Source organism: Acipenser ruthenus, chromosome 48 (genome assembly GCF_902713425.1).
Source record: "Acipenser ruthenus chromosome 48, fAciRut3.2 maternal haplotype, whole genome shotgun sequence".
Taxonomy (NCBI): Eukaryota; Metazoa; Chordata; class Actinopteri; order Acipenseriformes; family Acipenseridae; genus Acipenser; species Acipenser ruthenus.
The window spans coordinates 6083472-6101026 of NC_081236.1; the positions used below are offsets into that span (position 1 = coordinate 6083472).

At 42.5% G+C, this 17555-nt stretch overlaps 1 protein-coding gene across 2 annotated transcripts in view; it reads left to right on the forward strand.

Annotated features, from left to right (window-relative positions):
* Positions 1 to 17555, forward strand: part of LOC131721205 (zinc finger protein ZFP2-like) — a 104013-nt gene that overhangs the window by 78978 nt on the left and 7480 nt on the right. Inside the window, exons 1-2 of one of the 2 annotated variants that reach the window (XM_059014617.1) lie at positions 6519 to 6653; positions 12043 to 12553. In XM_059014617.1, coding sequence (XP_058870600.1) covers positions 12073 to 12553 — 481 coding nt within the window. In that variant the 5' untranslated portion in view covers positions 6519 to 6653; positions 12043 to 12072. Of the gene's footprint in view, positions 1 to 6518; positions 6654 to 12042; positions 12554 to 17555 lie in introns of those variants that run through there. The other variant, XM_059014616.1, reaches the window with a different exon arrangement.

Genomic DNA, 17555 nt, shown 5'->3' on the forward strand with positions numbered 1-17555 from the left:
CAGAGGTACTGACACACACACACACACACACACAGGTACTGACACACACACGCACACACAGAGGAACTGACACACACACACACACACAGAGGTACTGACACACACACACACACACACACACACACAGGTAGTGACCCACACACACACACACACAGGTACTGACACAAACACACACACACAGGCACTGACCCACACCCACACACACACACAGAGGTAGTGACCAACACACACAGGTACACACACAGACACACACATAGGTACTGACACACACACAGGTACTGACACAAACACACACACACAGGTAGTGACCCGCACACACACACACGCACAGGTAGACTTATGCTATGCACTTTAGCTGCCAGCTAAATATTTAGCGAACTGTTAAATCTAGCTAAGAGATTTAAGATTTATTTAAATATTTAGCTAACTGTTAAATGTTGTAACTAGATTTCTAAATGATATCTGAATGCACACATTTATAAAAAGCTGTATTTATTTTCTCCTCATTTCTGGCAGCCCATACTAACGGCGCTCGGAACTTTGGCATTTTTAAATCCTAACGGTCTCTGCTCAGCGGAGTGGAATGTTCAGGAGCCGGTTGCCTAGCAGCGTCTCCGCCTCCTTCTCTGCCCCGCCCCCTCTCTCCCTCTCTCGTTGCTCCAGCTAGGAGTTCACATTCAGCTTCCTTAGATTATATAGCGCCATTCTTTACTAACTTTTACAAATGAGCTTATTGGAGGCTTCGTGTTTTTAAGATGGTTCAGGTGCAGTCCGGGCACACTGACTGCAGCATCATTACAGTATACCGCACTGCGCTCGGCTTTGTGTGGAGGCTGATACACAAAATAATGAACGACTGGTAAAGAAATCACATGGATTGCTTTTTAATGCTAAATGTGTCTCTGGTATTCTAAGTATTATCTACAATTAATAACTCGGCTATATTCATATTCAGAATGTGATACAGTATTAAGTTCCTGGTTAACCTGCGATCTTTGAAATTGACGAGGAAATCAGTTTATGGGAAAGTAATCAAGCACTTTGTTTTGAAGGAAGTCTCTCGGAAGTGGTGTTTTGGGATTGCAATTAACCAGTCGGTCTGGAGTAGAGACGGTCCGAATCTGTGGAGGAGTGAATTCCTGGGAATTCGCACTCCTCCAGGGAGCCGCCATCTTCCTCAGCGACATCGTCATCGGAATTATCACAAACGGACCGCTAAAGTGACCTGGAATACATGAACTCAGCTGCTCGCTTCTAGTTTTGTGAAATCGACAGACGTTGTGTCTCCTTTTAAGAAGTAGGAGTTCATAAAGGCTGGAGTTGAGGGTTTGAAAACGTGACCCAATGAGAAGTCTTGTTTTTGTTTGACAGCGTATAAAGATTTTACTGACAAAAAGGCCTGATATGTTACATTGGAAGTGCTTCGCCTGTAAAGAGTTTGATAGTATGTTTACCTGATTTCCATTTTTATCATTGAAATACTAAACAGGTAAGATGCTCCCTCTGCAGATTACAGATTCTCTTCAGATTTCCGCGGTTCTGTGCAGTTTGGGACGGCCTCTAGGCTTGAGGTTTGCAGACATGTGATAGACAGTCTCTGGGTTCGGGCAGCGATGCACATTTTAATTTGAGCTGCTGTGCTGTTATAGATTCATCTGATAGAGACACAGGGATATCTTCAGACGGCACGGTTCAGGTGTTTTGAGACTTGTGGAAAGGATGGAAGTTTTACAAATATTACTAATTTTTTTTTTTTTTTTTTATCAATAACTAGAGTAAATTATCAAAATCTATTGTTCTGTATCTGACTGGTTGTATGTTAACCTTACAGAGGATTCTATGAAGAGAAATGTAATAAATGAATTTTCAAATTTGACAGGCCCTCGATGTGCGTCTCTTGTTTTGTGTTTTGTTGTTCTTCAGAGCCGGGCTCGCTGACAGGTTTAAAACACAACGCGTCGCTTTCCCTGGCGTTCTGCTGCCTGGACTTATTCCTGCGATATCTTTATCAACACAATCGCCATGGTTTGTGTTTTTATTAACATGTCCCTCGTCATGAATAGTTCTGAGGAGTTGTTTTAGTTTTACATCAGTTATGAACGGAGCGTGGGAGGGGACTTGAGACAAAAAATATATCTCCTAGAGACACACAGGTACTGACGCACGCATGCGCACGCACACAGGTACTGACATACACACACACAGGTACTGACACACACACACACACACCCAGGTACTGACACACACACAGGTACTGACTGACACACACACACACACACACACACACACACAGGTAGTGACACACACACACAGGTACGGACACACACACACACACACACAGGTACTGACATACACACACACAGGTACTGACACACACACACACACACCCAGGTACTGACACACACACAGGTACTGACTGACACACACACACACACACACACACACACACACAGGTACTGACACACACACACACACAGGTAGTGACACACACACACACACAGGTACACTTATGCTATGCACTTTAGCTGCCAGTTAAATATTTAGCTAACTGTTAAATCTAGCTGAGAGATTTAAGCTTTATTTAACTATTTAGCTAAATGTTAAATCTAGCTAAGAGATTTAAGATTTATTTAAATATTTAGCTAACTGTTAAATCTAGCTAGGAGATTTAAGATTTATTTAACTATTTAGCTAAATGTTAAATCTTGCTAAGAGATTTAAGATTTATTTAAATATTTAGCTAACTGTTAAATGTTGTAACTAGATTTCTAAATGATATCTGAATGCACACATTTATAAAAAGCTGTATTTATTTTCTCCTCATTTCTGGCAGCCCATACTAACGGCGCTCGGAACTTTGGCATTTTTAAATCCTAACGGTCTCTGCTCAGCGGAGTGGAATGTTCAGGAGCCGGTTGCCTAGCAGCGTCTCCGCCTCCTTCTCTGCCCCGCCCCCTCTCTCCCTCTCTCGTTGCTCCAGCTAGGAGTTCACATTCAGCTTCCTTAGATTATATAGCGCCATTCTTTACTAACTTTTACAAATGAGCTTATTGGAGGCTTCGTGTTTTTAAGATGGTTCAGGTGCAGTCCGGGCAGACTGACTGCAGCATCATTACAGTATACCGCACTGCGCTCGGCTTTGTGTGGAGGCTGATACACAAAATAATGAACGACTGGTAAAGAAATCACATGGATTGCTTTTGAATGCTAAATATGTATCTGGTATTCTAAGCATTACCTACAATGAATAATTCAGCTATATTCATATTCAGAATGTGATACAGTATTAAGACAGGGTCCAGTATTAGAAATAAATAAACACGCTTTAAGAGAAACAGCAGTGATGTTTATTGACCATTCCCATCCATTCTCTATATGTTTCTACATTGTGGTTGCAATCCACAGGGACAAGGGACTCAGCGATGTTAAATAAAAAAACTAGAGCCCACAATTAATCAATATAGAAAGGAAGGGGGGAGAAATGTATTGCCTGCGTGCAGTACCTTCCACTTTCCTCTATTAAATGTCATTTGCCATGTGTCTGCCCAGTTCTGAATGCTCTCGAGATCATTTTGAATGACCTTTGCTGCTGCAACAGTGTTTGCCCCTCCTCCTGTTTGGAACTGCAAACACAAGTCAAAAAGGAAGTTAGAAAGGCTAAGAGAGAGACAGAAATGAACATTTCTAAGGGGGCTAAAACCAATTCCAAAACGTTTTTCCAATATTATAACAGTAAGAGAGGAGGTTAAATGTCTAAGAGACACAAACGGCAAAATCACAGACGAAGGAAAAAAAATAGCGAGTATATTAAATGATTACTTTAGCATAACAGAGGCAGAACATAAGAAAGTTTACAAACGAGAGGAGGCCATTCAGCCCATCTTGCTCGTTTGGTTGTTAGTAGCTTATTGATCCCAGAATCTCATCAAGCAGCTTCTTGAAGGATCCGAGGGTGTCAGCTTCAACAACATTACTGGGGAGTTGGTTCCAGACCTTCACAATTCTCTGTGTAAAAAAGTGTCTCTTATTTTCTGTTCTGAATGCCCCTTTATCTAATCTCCATTTGTGACCCCTGGTCCTTGTTTCTTTTTTCAGGTTGAAAAAGTCCCCTGGGTCAACATTGTCTATACCTTTTAGGATTTTGAATGCTTGAATCAGATCACCGCGTAGTCGTCTTTGTTCAAGACTGAACAGATTCAATTCTTTGAGCCTGTCTGCATACGACATGCCTTTTAAACCCGGGATAATTCTGGTTGCTCTTCTTTGCACATTACTTCCCTTGATTTAAATTCGACACTTCTCACAATATATCCGAGCATCTCGTTGGCCTTTTTTATAGCTTCCCCACATTTCCTCTGGTTGAAGCTGTGATTAAAGGTATTGAAAGCGGTCTCTCTCTGGGGTTCCCCTGTATCAGTGGTGTGGGGTTTCCTCGGGTTGAAGCTGTGATTAAAGGTATTGAAAGGGGTCCCTACCCTGGAGTCCCACTCATTGAGGGTCTTGACGTTGATGAAGGACACTTCCCCGTTGGCTCCGGTCATCACACCGTCGTGTTCACAGCGAACGATCAGATCGATATCCTCCCCCAGCTTCCAACACCGGAACCTGAAACACAGAGACACACACAGGGGTCAACAAGGCTGAACACACACACACACACACACACACACACACACAGGGATCAACAAGGCCTAACACACACACACACACACACACACACACAGGGGTCAACAAGGCTGAACACACACACACACACACACACACACACACACACACACACACAGGGGTCAAGAAGGCTGAACACACAAACACAAACACACACACACAGGGGTCAACAAGGCTGAACAAACACACAGGGGACAACAAGGCTGAACACACACACACACACACACACACACACACACACACAGGGGTCAACAAGGCTGAACACACACATACACACACACACACACACACACACAGGGGTCAGCAAGGCTGAACACACACACACGCACACACACACACAGGGGTCAGCAAGGCTGAACACACACACACACACACACACACAGGGATCAACAAGGCTGAACACACACACACACACAGGGATCAACAAGGCTGAAAACACACACAGGGATCAACAAGGCCTAACACACACATACACACACACACACACACACACACAGGGGTCAACAAGGCTGAACACACACACAGACACACACAAGGGTCAACAAGGCTGAACACACACACACACACACACACACACACAGGGGTCAACAAGGCTGAACACACACACAGACACACACAAGGGTCAACAAGGCCTAACACACACATACACACACACACACACACACACACACAGGGGTCAACAAGGCTGAACACACACACATACACACACAGGGGTCAACAAGGCTGAACACACACACAGACACACACACACACACTTATGTGTTGCTAATTGGTAGATATGCTTATTTCAACATTACAAAAGCCAATCAAATCGCACGAAAGCTCAAAGTGGGCGGAGCTCATTTGCATACAAACTCCAGATTTAGCGGCCATTTAAATATTTAACTTAATGTTAAATCTACCTTCTGCTGCCTGGACTTATTCCTGCGATATCTTTATCAACACAATCGCCATGGTTTATGTTTTTATTAACATGTCCCTCGTCATGAATAGTTCTGAGGAGTTGTTTTAGTTTTCCATCAGTTATGAACGAAGCGCGGGAGGGGACTTGAGACAAAAAATATATCTCCCAGAGACACACAGGTACTGACGCACGCATGCGCACGCACACACAAACACACACACACACACACACACACAGGTAGTGACACAAACACTCACACATACACACACACACAGGTACTGACACACACACAGGTTCTGACACACAGACACAGGTACTGAAACAAACACACACCCACACACAGGTACTGACAGACACACACACAGGTACTGACACGCACACACGCACACAGATACTGACAAACATACACACACAGAGATACTGACATGCACGCACACACCAGTCCTCCCCATCATGACTGAAACTAACTTGCAACAGGGAGATGCAGCTTCTACATTTAACAAAATATATGTGAGGGAATCTGTTTGTATTTATTTTAAAAAAAGAAACAAACAAACAAACATACCAAAAAAATAAAAAAATAATAATTGAATTGAATGAGTTAGCATCCACTCGAATCACGCCCGTTTGAATTAACAGTGCCACTCGTTTCCCGCCTCTCCCTTCCAGCCAGCAGGCAGAATTTGATTTGGACCAATCCAAGTAAATAAATAGGGTGGGGGAAATGTCCTTGTGAAACAAACATAAATATGTAGTTTGTTATACAAAGAACTGAAGATTATATAACAAAACATGTATAGTGTGTGTGATCTATTTTTATTTTTATTTTTTTCGTGTTGCAATATATATATATATATATATATATATATATATATATATATATATATATATATATATATATATATATATATATGTTTGGTTCCCTTGGTGAGTGAATGGTACGTTCCAGGCGCGCTCAGTCCCCATGGAACAGTTGCTCGCGCTCCGGAGTTGTGAAGAGAAGTTGTTGAGAATCATGGTGGATTGGATGTGTTTTTAACCGGATTGAAAGCGACAATTTTGATTTTCATGTACAACCTTTCTGGTAAGTGAACATGTTTTGTTCAGACGCAAAAGTTAATACATAACAGACTGCACGTAAGAGGAAAAAAAAAAATAGTTTGTCAAGTGGTCAGATAGTTGCGTTGTGATACTGTGCTTGGTGAGAGCTGGCTTGCCGCTTTCCCGGAATCAACGACTCTTGAAAAAGAGACCGAGTCTTTTGTCTTTGTCTTTCAGCGGCCAGCCGCGCTCCCTTCCTCGGGGCTAGGTACTACCGTATCCCCGTCCGAGCGGAGCCGGCGGCCGAACCTGACCGCTGCGGTGTGTCGGTTCATGTGCGTTCGGTGTGCTGTCTCTCTTTCCTTGCTTCTTATATACTGTAATGTTTGCTTACAAAAACTTCACCCACCGCGGCTTCGTGTCCCCCCCCCCCCCCGGTTCACGCTTCACGCTTCACGCTTCACGCTGACCAGGTGTGTGTGTGTTGACCACGCAGTCTGGGTACGCACTTCGCGTAGCGTCCTCTCCGGTGCTGCGGCGCACGCATAGCCTGATTCTCTTGGCACAGGCTGCGTATTATCCGACGCCAGCGTAGGAGCTTTGCGCACACGGTACTTGGTCCCAGTACGCAGTGTACGTAGAACAGTATTCACAGCGCATACAAGGCGCAGGTGTTCGTTGCTCCTTTCCAAAAGTTACGCACAGAGCGCAGTGTACGCAGTTCCGCTCCCGCTGCGCAAGGCGTCTGGAACATTCGAGGACGAGCAGTGCTGTGCACGTTGCTCGCATTGCGTAGGCACTGAGCTGCTAGCGCATACCTCCAGTTACTACGCTGTGTTTACACTTTTTTCTGCTTAACAGCCTACATCGCTTTGCGATTGCTGTCTGCTGAAAGCCTTACAGCGATCGCTGTTTTCTGCTTTCCTCTGCTATTAAGTCGCCCTGGATAAGGGCGTCTGCTGAGGAATATAATAATAATAATGTTGCAGTTTAAAAGAAAAAAGAGACACGTGTTCCCCCACCGGGCCCCGGCTCTGCCGTGCCCCGCTGTGGAATTGACTGTGCTGGAAAAACTATACAAGCGCGATTCCTCCATCGGGATCCAGCTGCGCTGAGCCCCGCTGTCGAGATGCTTACGCTGGCTTGTTTCAGCCCCCCTACTCGGTGGGCTGGTAAAAACAAAACAAAATCAGTTACCCGCATTGCCGTGGTAACTATTTTTACCCGCACAGCTTGCGTGGAGGGTGTATTTTCGTTTCTTGACTGCCTTGCAGTTTTAAAATTATATATATATATATATATATATATATATATATATATATATATATATATATATATATATATATATATATAGCGTTATTTCCACCGGGACCCAGCGCTGCTGGCCCCGCTGTTGAGCGGCTTCTGCTGGCTTGTCTCAGCCCGCCTACTCGGTGCGCTGTTTAAAATCAGTCACACGCGCTGCCGTGGTGACCGCTATTTTACCCTCACAACCTTGCTGTTGTGTGTGTGTGTGTGATGTGTTTTTTCTTTACTGCCATGCAGTTTAGGTTTTTTGTATACCTATAAGTGGAAATATTTTCAAGCTTGGTGTCTGGCTAGAAACCTTGACCCCATCACTTGCCCTAGGCCAGTCATATTGCAGTTCCTGCAGGAACTGCTTGGTGCTGGACGGTCACCTTCCACCTTGCAGGTGTATTCAGCGGCTATCTCTGCTTGCCATGCCCCTGTAGATTCTATGTCTCCGGGTGCGCATTTTTGGCTACCCATTTCCTTAAAGGCGCACGGTGATCACGCCCTCCTAGGAGGACTGTTCTCCCCGAATGGAGCCTTAATATTGTGCTAGAGGCTCTCACGAAGGCCCATTTGAGCCCTTAAACTCCATTGAGCTCAAGTATCTGTCTATGAAGACAGCCTTCCTAAATTACTTAATTGCACTAATTAAGTGCTTATTAGCAGCTTCATTGGTCAGTTGGAACGAAGTCCAGGAGGGACACCGGCCCTCCAGGACCGGAATTGCCCGCCCTGATCTAGCGGGTACACATTGGTTGCGTTCTGTTACCCAGAGCTCGCTGTGCCGGCTGCTCCTGGCTGCTGTGTTTCTGACGTCACACGCAGCTTCCAGAGAAGCGCGTCTCCAAACCTTGCAGCGCAGCTTAGTGAAGCGCTTGAAAACACAACACAGCATCCCCTAATAACACTGGCAATGCACATGACTTCACAGTAATCACTTTGAGGATATGCCATTGTTATTTATTGATTTGATCTCTTTTACTTCATTATTTCTTTGATCGCCAATTGCGATGAGAACACACTCTATTTATTTATGTAGTACTTATTTTAAGGTGATAAACAACATTGTCTAGGGATTTTTTTAAGTTGTTGTTATTATTATTATTTTACATCTCATTTAATTATGTATGTGTGTGGAGATTAGGTAAAGGGGTATTTATAGAGCCCTGTGAAATTATTTTTTATTTATTTTTAAATAATTTTTTGTTTTATTTGTCACAAATGTCGTTTTATTACAGATACACATTAAAAACAACTCAAATAAATGTATATCAATAATAGTACACGTCATGTTTGAACTACATGCATATTTTGTATTAAACATTATCCGATTTTTTAAAAGCATTCTGACAAACAGACCTCTCAGAAAAATAATTTCTCATTAGCGGCAGTAACGGTAATGTACAGTCCCCCACTCTTTTTAATCTATTTACAGTAAATACTGCCCATGACCTCTATGAAAATACAATGAGACAACATTTTAAAAAATACATGTTTACACATAAACAGTATGATTTGTATTTCAATCCCATTGCACTGAAGCAGGGCTCCAGTACACAGCAAGCTCGGGGTTTCTCAGTATTTAAACACTAAGCAAAGCAGATTCATTCAAATTCATTCAAAACCACAACAGCATTTGCTCCGGTGCAAAGTATACACCACTTGCAATAAAACACAGAACTACCAAACTAATACAAAATACCGTACAAGTAAACAAGTCCTATTTTCTCAAAAGTAATAAACAGCTATTGCTACGGTATGTTTCGACGCCCGTTCCAGCCGACAGTTGCACAATCTGCACGTCATTATTTTGTCACCGTCAGCTGCACACATCCCCTCATGCTCAAATTCTTTGCAGCGTTGTTTAATTGTTATGAGCGGTTCAGGCATTTTACAAACAAACATCTCTTCTCTTCCATCACAATTCATTCCCAAAAGACTCGCTCCAAATTATCCATCTGCCCAGCGCTTCTGTTTCCCTTCAGACTGTGTTATGATTAGTCGTACTGTGTTAACTACGATTGCAAGTATTTATTTCAAGTATTTATGTATAAACCTCACAATTTAAAAGTGTCACTATGTTTGTTGTTTTATAATGATTTTTCGTGTTATTCCTTTTTATATTTACATGTCGTTTTATTTAGTTACATTTCATGTTATTTCATATTTGCGAAAAACACGGGACTCTAGGTATTTAGAACAGAAAATAGGAGGCACGTTTTACACAGTGAATTGTGGGAGTCTCAAACCAACTCCCAGTAATGTTGAAACTGACACCCTGGGATCCTTCAAGAAGCTGCTTGATGAGAGTCTGGGATCAACAATAAGCTACTAACAACCAAACGAGCAAGATGGGCCGAATGGGGCCTCCTCACGTTTGTAAACTTTCTTATGTTCTTATGATAAGATGTTGTTCGCCTCAACTAACAGCAGTAGTTTTAGTGGTTATCTGCATTGCGATTAGCAGGTCACTCATGATCTCTGCATTGTCTCTGTGGTTCACAGACACAGCCAGCCTCCCGCAGTAACTTTTCAAAGCTGTGCTGGTCTGCAGAATCTGCACAGATTTCTGTGGGTGGAGTTGAGGGACGTCACGCAGCAGCCCTCGTGGAACGCGCATCTCTGATTCCGTGCAGATCTGCTGAAATCTGCGCTATAACACGACCAGGGACGTTGATCAGTGTAAACCTGGAGGTATTATCGATGGTAAATCTAGTGTATTGACGGCCTCGTTGATCAGTGTAAACCTGGAGGTATTATCGATGGTAAATCTAGTGTATTGACGGCCTCGTTGATCAGTGTAAACCTGGAGGTATTATCGATGGTAAATCTAGTGTATTGACGGCCTCGTTGATCAGTGTAAACCTGGAGGTATTATCGATGGTAAATCTAGTGTATTGACGGCCTCGTTGATCAGTGTAAACCTGGAGGTATTATCGATGGTAAATCTAGTGTATTGACGGCCTCGTTGATCAGTGTAAACCTGGAGGTATTATCGATGGTAAATCTAGTGTATTGACGGCCTCGTTGATCAGTGTAAACCTGGAGGTATTATCGATGGTAAATCTAGTGTATTGACGGCCTCGTTGATCAGTGTAAACCTGGAGGTATTATCGATGGTAAATCTAGTGTATTGACGGCCTCGTTGATCAGTGTAAACCTGGAGGTATTATCGATGGTAAATCTAGTGTATTGACGGCCTCGTTGATCAGTGTAAACCTGGAGGTATTATCGATGGTAAATCTAGTGTATTGACGGCCTCGTTGATCAGTGTAAACCTGGAGGTATTATCGATGGTAAATCTAGTGTATTGACGGCCTCGTTGATCAGTGTAAACCTGGAGGTATTATCGATGGTAAATCTAGTGTATTGACGGCCTCGTTGATCAGTGTAAACCTGGAGGTATTATCGATGGTAAATCTAGTGTATTGACGGCCTCGTTGATCAGTGTAAACCTGGAGGTATTATCGATGGTAAATCTAGTGTATTGACGGCCTCGTTGATCAGTGTAAACCTGGAGGTATTATCGATGGTAAATCTAGTGTATTGACGGCCTCGTTGATCAGTATAAACCTGGAGGTATTATCGATGGTAAATCTAGTGTATTGACGGCCTCGTTGATCAGTGTAAACCTGGAGGTATTATCGATGGTAAATCTAGTGTATTGACGGCCTCGTTGATCAGTGTAAATCTGAAAGGTATTATCGGTAGTTTGCCTGCACCTCAAAAAAGTAACTAGGCCTCAGATATGTTGCAATGTTTATGTAAATATTTAAAAATATGCAGTTTGAGAAAATTTCTAGAACATTGTATCACACATCATGTTTTGTAAAAAAATCTAAATTTAAGGTCCGAGGACAAAATGACTCCTTGCTGATTGGTTGTTTCAAGAGAATGTATTCTAAAATACTAAACATACGTGTTTAACGAAAATAAAACATTTCGTAAACTTTCATCCAACATTCTTCAGATCAGTCAAATAAAATAAACTTATTGTAAACTTATTACAATCAATTCGATGTCCCTTCAATAGTAAAGCCACCCCTGCTGTTAAGGCCAGATTTTGTCGGTCCCTTGAATGGCCTTAGTAGTACTGTAAATAAATAAATAAATAAAATACATGCTTACTTTTTTTTCAGCAACTTCTAAACAGAATCCTGTGTGCTGTCATGGACAGTGTGGAGATGGAATCTGTCCAGATTAAAGAGGAGTTCCCTGAACTTGAACCTCTCCCCTTTAGAGTGGAGTTCTTTGGGCTGGCTTCCCTCCCCATGAAACAGGAGCTCTGTGAGATGCAATGTAACAGCAGCCAGTCAGAGGTCTCTGAGATAAAAGCTGAGCACAATGAATTGGAGATCCCCCAGACAGAAGAACACCTTCCTGTTAAACAAGAAGAGGTGCTGGAAATGGTCTGTATTAAACGGGGTCCCCCTGAAGTAGAGTCTGACCATGTGGAACCAGGGAAGGAAGAATCCGAGGACTTCAAACCAAACATCCCTGACCTGAAGCCTGTACGCCTGCGGGAGTGTAGCGTGGTGCTGGAGAGAATCTGCGTGAGAGAGCAAGGTGCAGGAGAGGAAGGCTCTCTCAACAGCATGCAAGGAGGTGGACAGGGAGACAGGCGCTCACAGTCAGAATGCAGTCTAGCAGGTGAGTGACTCCCAGTAGCTGTGACATTGTCATTCTAGATTGCATGATATCCACAGTGTGGTTGAGAGGGAGGGAGGGAGCATGTTGGTTACATTACTAGCTATTTGTTTTTCCTGTGCTACTCACACCAGATCAGGATAGGACACGCTGCTGGTGAACTTAAGATATAGATATAATTAGGGCTTCTGATTTTCTGTGTTTTCTCCTGACTTTTCTACTCTCCTTTAAAAATTCAATTGATCCCTGTTAAGCCTTTCATGTATGTCAATCACCGCTGAGAAACGCATTAATAGTAAAATTGATTTCATTGAACTAAATGGGTTTTTAAATCGTAAGTCTTACTTTTTCATTACACAACAAAAGTGACTCGTCTTTATGAATTTAAATAGTCAAATTCAAATTCAGATGGGCTTTATTGGCATGACAAAAAAGAATTGTGTTGCCAAAGCACATCCATGATATAAACTAAAATATATAAAGAGAGAGAAAACACATTCCCCTATAACATTAACGTTATCCTTTAATACTAAACATTATCCCTCCTTCCTCTACATTGAATAACTCCCTCCCTCCCTCTATATTAAACACAATCCCCTCCCTTTATATTAAACACAATCCCCTCCCTTTATATTAAACACAATCCCCCTCCCTCTATATTAAACACAATCCCCCTCCCTCTATATTAAACACAATCCTCCTCCATCCCTCTATATTAAACACAGTCCTCCTCCATCCCTCTATATTAAACACAATCCCCTCCCTCTATATTAAACACAATCCCCTCCCTTTATATTAAACACAATCCCCTCCCTCTATATTAAACACAGTCCTCCTCCATCCCTCTATATTAAACACAGTCCTCCTCCATCCCTCTATATTAAACACAATCCCCTCCCTCTATATTAAACACAATCCCCTCCCTTTATATTAAACACAATCCCCTCCCTCTATATTAAACACAGTCCTCCTCCATCCCTCTATATTAAACACAGTCCTCCTCCATCCCTCTATATTAAACACAGTCCTCCTCCATCCCTCTATATTAAACACAATCCCCTCCCTCCCTCTATATTAAACACAATCCCCTCCCTCTATATTAAACACAATCCCCTCCCTTTATATTAAACACAATCCCCTCCCTCTATATTAAACACAGTCCTCCTCCATCCCTCTATATTAAACACAGTCCTCCTCCATCCCTCTATATTAAACACAATCCCCTCCCTCCCTCTATATTAAACACAATCCCCTCCCTCTATATTAAACACAATCCTCCTCCCTCTATATTAAACACAATCCCCCTCCCTCTATATTAAACACAGTCCTCCTCCATCCCTCTATATTAAACACAATCCCCTCCCTCCCTCTATATTAAACACAATCCCCTCCCTCTATATTAAACACAATCCTCCTCCCTCTATATTAAACACAATCCCCTCCCTCCCTCTATATTAAACACAATCCCCTTCCTCTATATTAAACACAATCCTCCTCCCTCTATATTAAACACAATCCTCCTCCCTCTATATTAAACACAATCCCCTCCCTCCCTCTATATTAAACACAATCCCCTCCCTCCCTCTATATTAAACACAATCCCCTTCCTCTATATTAAACACAATCCTCCTCCCTCTATATTAAACACAATCCCCTCCCTCTATATTAAACACAATCCCCTCCCTCTATATTAAACACAATCCCCTCCCTCTATATTAAACACAATCCTCCTCCCTCTATATTAAACACAATCCCCTCCCTCCCTCTATATTAAACACAATCCCCTCCCTCCCTCTATATTAAACACAATCCCCACCCTCCCTCTATATTAAACACAATCCACTCCCTCCCTCTATATTAAACACAATCCCCCTATCTCTATATTAAACACAATCCCCACCCTCCCTCTATATTAAACACAATCCCCTCCCTCCCTCTATATTAAACACAATCCCCTCCCTCTATATTAAACACAATCCCCTCCCTCTATATTAAACACAATCCCCTCCCTCTATATTAAACACAATCCTCCTCCCTCTATATTAAACACAATCCCCTCCCTCCCTCTATATTAAACACAATCCCCTCCCTCCCTCTATATTAAACACAATCCCTCCCTCCCTCTATATTAAACACAATCCACTCCCTCCCTCTATATTAAACACAATCCCCCTATCTCTATATTAAACACAATCCTCCTCCATCCCTCTATATTAAACACAATCCTCCTCCATCCCTCTATATTAAACACAATCCACTCCCTCCCTCTATATTAAACACAATCCCCCTATCTCTATATTAAACACAATCCTCCTCCATCCCTCTATATTAAACACAATCCCCTCCCTCCCTCTATATTAAACACAATCCCCTCCCTCCCTCTCTCTATATTAAACACAATCCCCTCCCTCCCTCTATATTAAACACAGTCCCCTCCCTCCCTCTATATTAAACACAACCCCCTCCCTCTATATTAAACACAACCCCCTCCCTCTATATTAAACACACACCCCTCCCTCCCTCTTCGGAGGACAGTGTGTATTCGTCTTCGCCCCTCCCGAGTCAGCGCAGGGGTGGTAGCGGTGAGCTGAGCATAATAAAGTAATTGGCCATTCCAAATTGGGAGAAAATAAAAAATATAATTGGCAACGACTAAATTTATAAAAAAAAAAAAAAAAAAAGAAACGGCTTCAAATAATCCAGTTCCATCCTTCATTCTCTTATTGATGCCAGGAACACCAGTGAATGGGAACGCATGCGGCTGCTTTTCATCAGTTCACATGAGATCCCTTTGCCTCTTCTAACATGAGATCCCTCTGCCTCTTCTAACATGAGATCCCTCTGCCTCTTCTAACATGAGATCCCTCTGCCTCTTCTAACATGAGATCCCTCTGCCTCTTCTAACATGAGATCCCTCTGCCTCTTCTAACATGAGATCCCTCTGCCTCTTCTAACATGAGATCCCTCTGCCTCTTCTAACATGAGATCCCTCTGCCTCTTCTAACATGAGATAGCTCTGCCTCTTCTAACATGAGATAGCTCTGCCTCTTCTAACATGAGATAGCTCTGCTTGTGCACTGCAGTGTCCAGCTGTACAACAAAGGGGAAACAGTTATAGACAGGTGTGAAATAATAATCAATAATAATACATTACATTTTATACAACAACTGCAGTGATGTACACTATGGTAATTATTATAATCAATAATACAGTTTTATACAACAAATCCCTAACTGCAGTGCTGTACTTTACAGAATTTCTAGTAAAATGTGTAAAGAAATCGTTTAGCTTTGAGAAATTGTATAGTCCTGATAAAAAAAATTAAATAGTAAAGGATTCCACTTTTGTCTTTTTCATACACCAAAGAGGCAGAGTCAAAACGTTTGTTGATCTTATCTGGTTTCTAGCTCTATGTAAGGACCTTCATGGGATGAAGTCATATGAGCTTTGTGAGGCGAAGACAGTCATAAAATGACAAGTAATGTAAGCTTGTACCACGTTACATTTTCATAAGGATACTAACGTTATTCTGCATGGTATATTGTTCCTGACAGGATCACAATAGTCATGTTTAGTAAATGTCCATTCATGTAGAAACTTCAAAGATCAACAGTCGTCTTTGGTGTATGAAAAAGTGTGTTGAAGCATTAGTAAAAGCACAGGAAATCATGCTAAAGCAAAGGCAAGCACAGTAAACAGAGAAGCAAGGTAAACAGAGAAGCAAGGTAAAGCAAAGACAAGCACGGTAAACAGAGAAGCAAGGTAAACAGAGAAGCAAGGTATTGTTTGTCCATCATAAATCGATGAAGACCATAACACATTTACAATAAGATGTCTCAGGAGTACGGTGAGTGCGCAGATGGCTGATGAGGCCAATCTGAGCCAGAAGCACTCTGGCACACTGGACAGGATATGTTGGTAGGAGTGCTCCCAGAGGAAGTGTTGTTGGTTTTTGCCTGTGCTGCTGTCTCTTCAACATGGCATTGCTGACCCTTTTGTCTTCTGAGATGGTTGCACCATCCCTTATGAGGTTACACCAGGGGAGACGCTCTAGAGCGAGACTTTCCCAAGACTTCAGCTCTATCTTGAAGCTCTTGAGGGACGTCTTCAGGGTGTCCTTGAAGCGTTTCTTTTGCCCACCTTGCGATCACTTCCCATCCTTCAGTTCACCGAAGAAGATTTGCTTTGGGGGGCAAAAGTCAGGCATCCTGGTCACATGGCCAGCCCATCTGAGTTGTGCTTTCATAATTAATGAGTGAATACTCAGCATATCAGCACGTTTAAGGACTACTGTGTCAGGGATTTTGTCCTGCCACAGGATCCTCAGAAGCTTTCTCAGACAGTTCACGTGGTAGTGGTTTAGTTTTCTGGCATGGCGTTGGTACACTGTCCAGGTTTCACAGCCATGAGTGAGGTTTGGTAGAATGGTTGCCTGGTAAATCTTGAGTTTGGTTTCCAATTTGATACCTCTCCTATCCCACACTGTATTACATAGATGGCCAAAGGTTGCACTTGCCTTGGCAATCCTGTTGTTGATTTCATCATCAATGTGAACAGCATGGGACAGGGTGCTGCCAAGATAGGTAAAATTGTTCACAACAGACAGCTTCAGATCATTCACAAAGATGGTTGATTTCACATACGGCTTTCCAGGAGCAGGTTGGTACTTAACTTCTGTCTTTTTTGTGCTGATAGTAAGGCCAAAGTTGTCACAGGCTGATGAGAAGTGGTCCATGCTAAGCTGCAGGTCAGCATGTGAGCCAACAGCTAGTGCACAATCGTCTGCAAATAGGAAGTCATGAACAGTGACTTTGGACACTTTTGTTTTTGCTTGCATCCTTCGCAGGTTGAACAGTCCTCCGTCAAATCGGTAAATGAGGCTAATCCCAGTATTGTCATTGCAAAATGCATCATGCAGCATAGCAGAGAACATCATACTGAAGAGGGTTGGTGCTAAGACACAACCTTGCTTAACTCCATTTGTGACTGGGAACTGGTTAGACG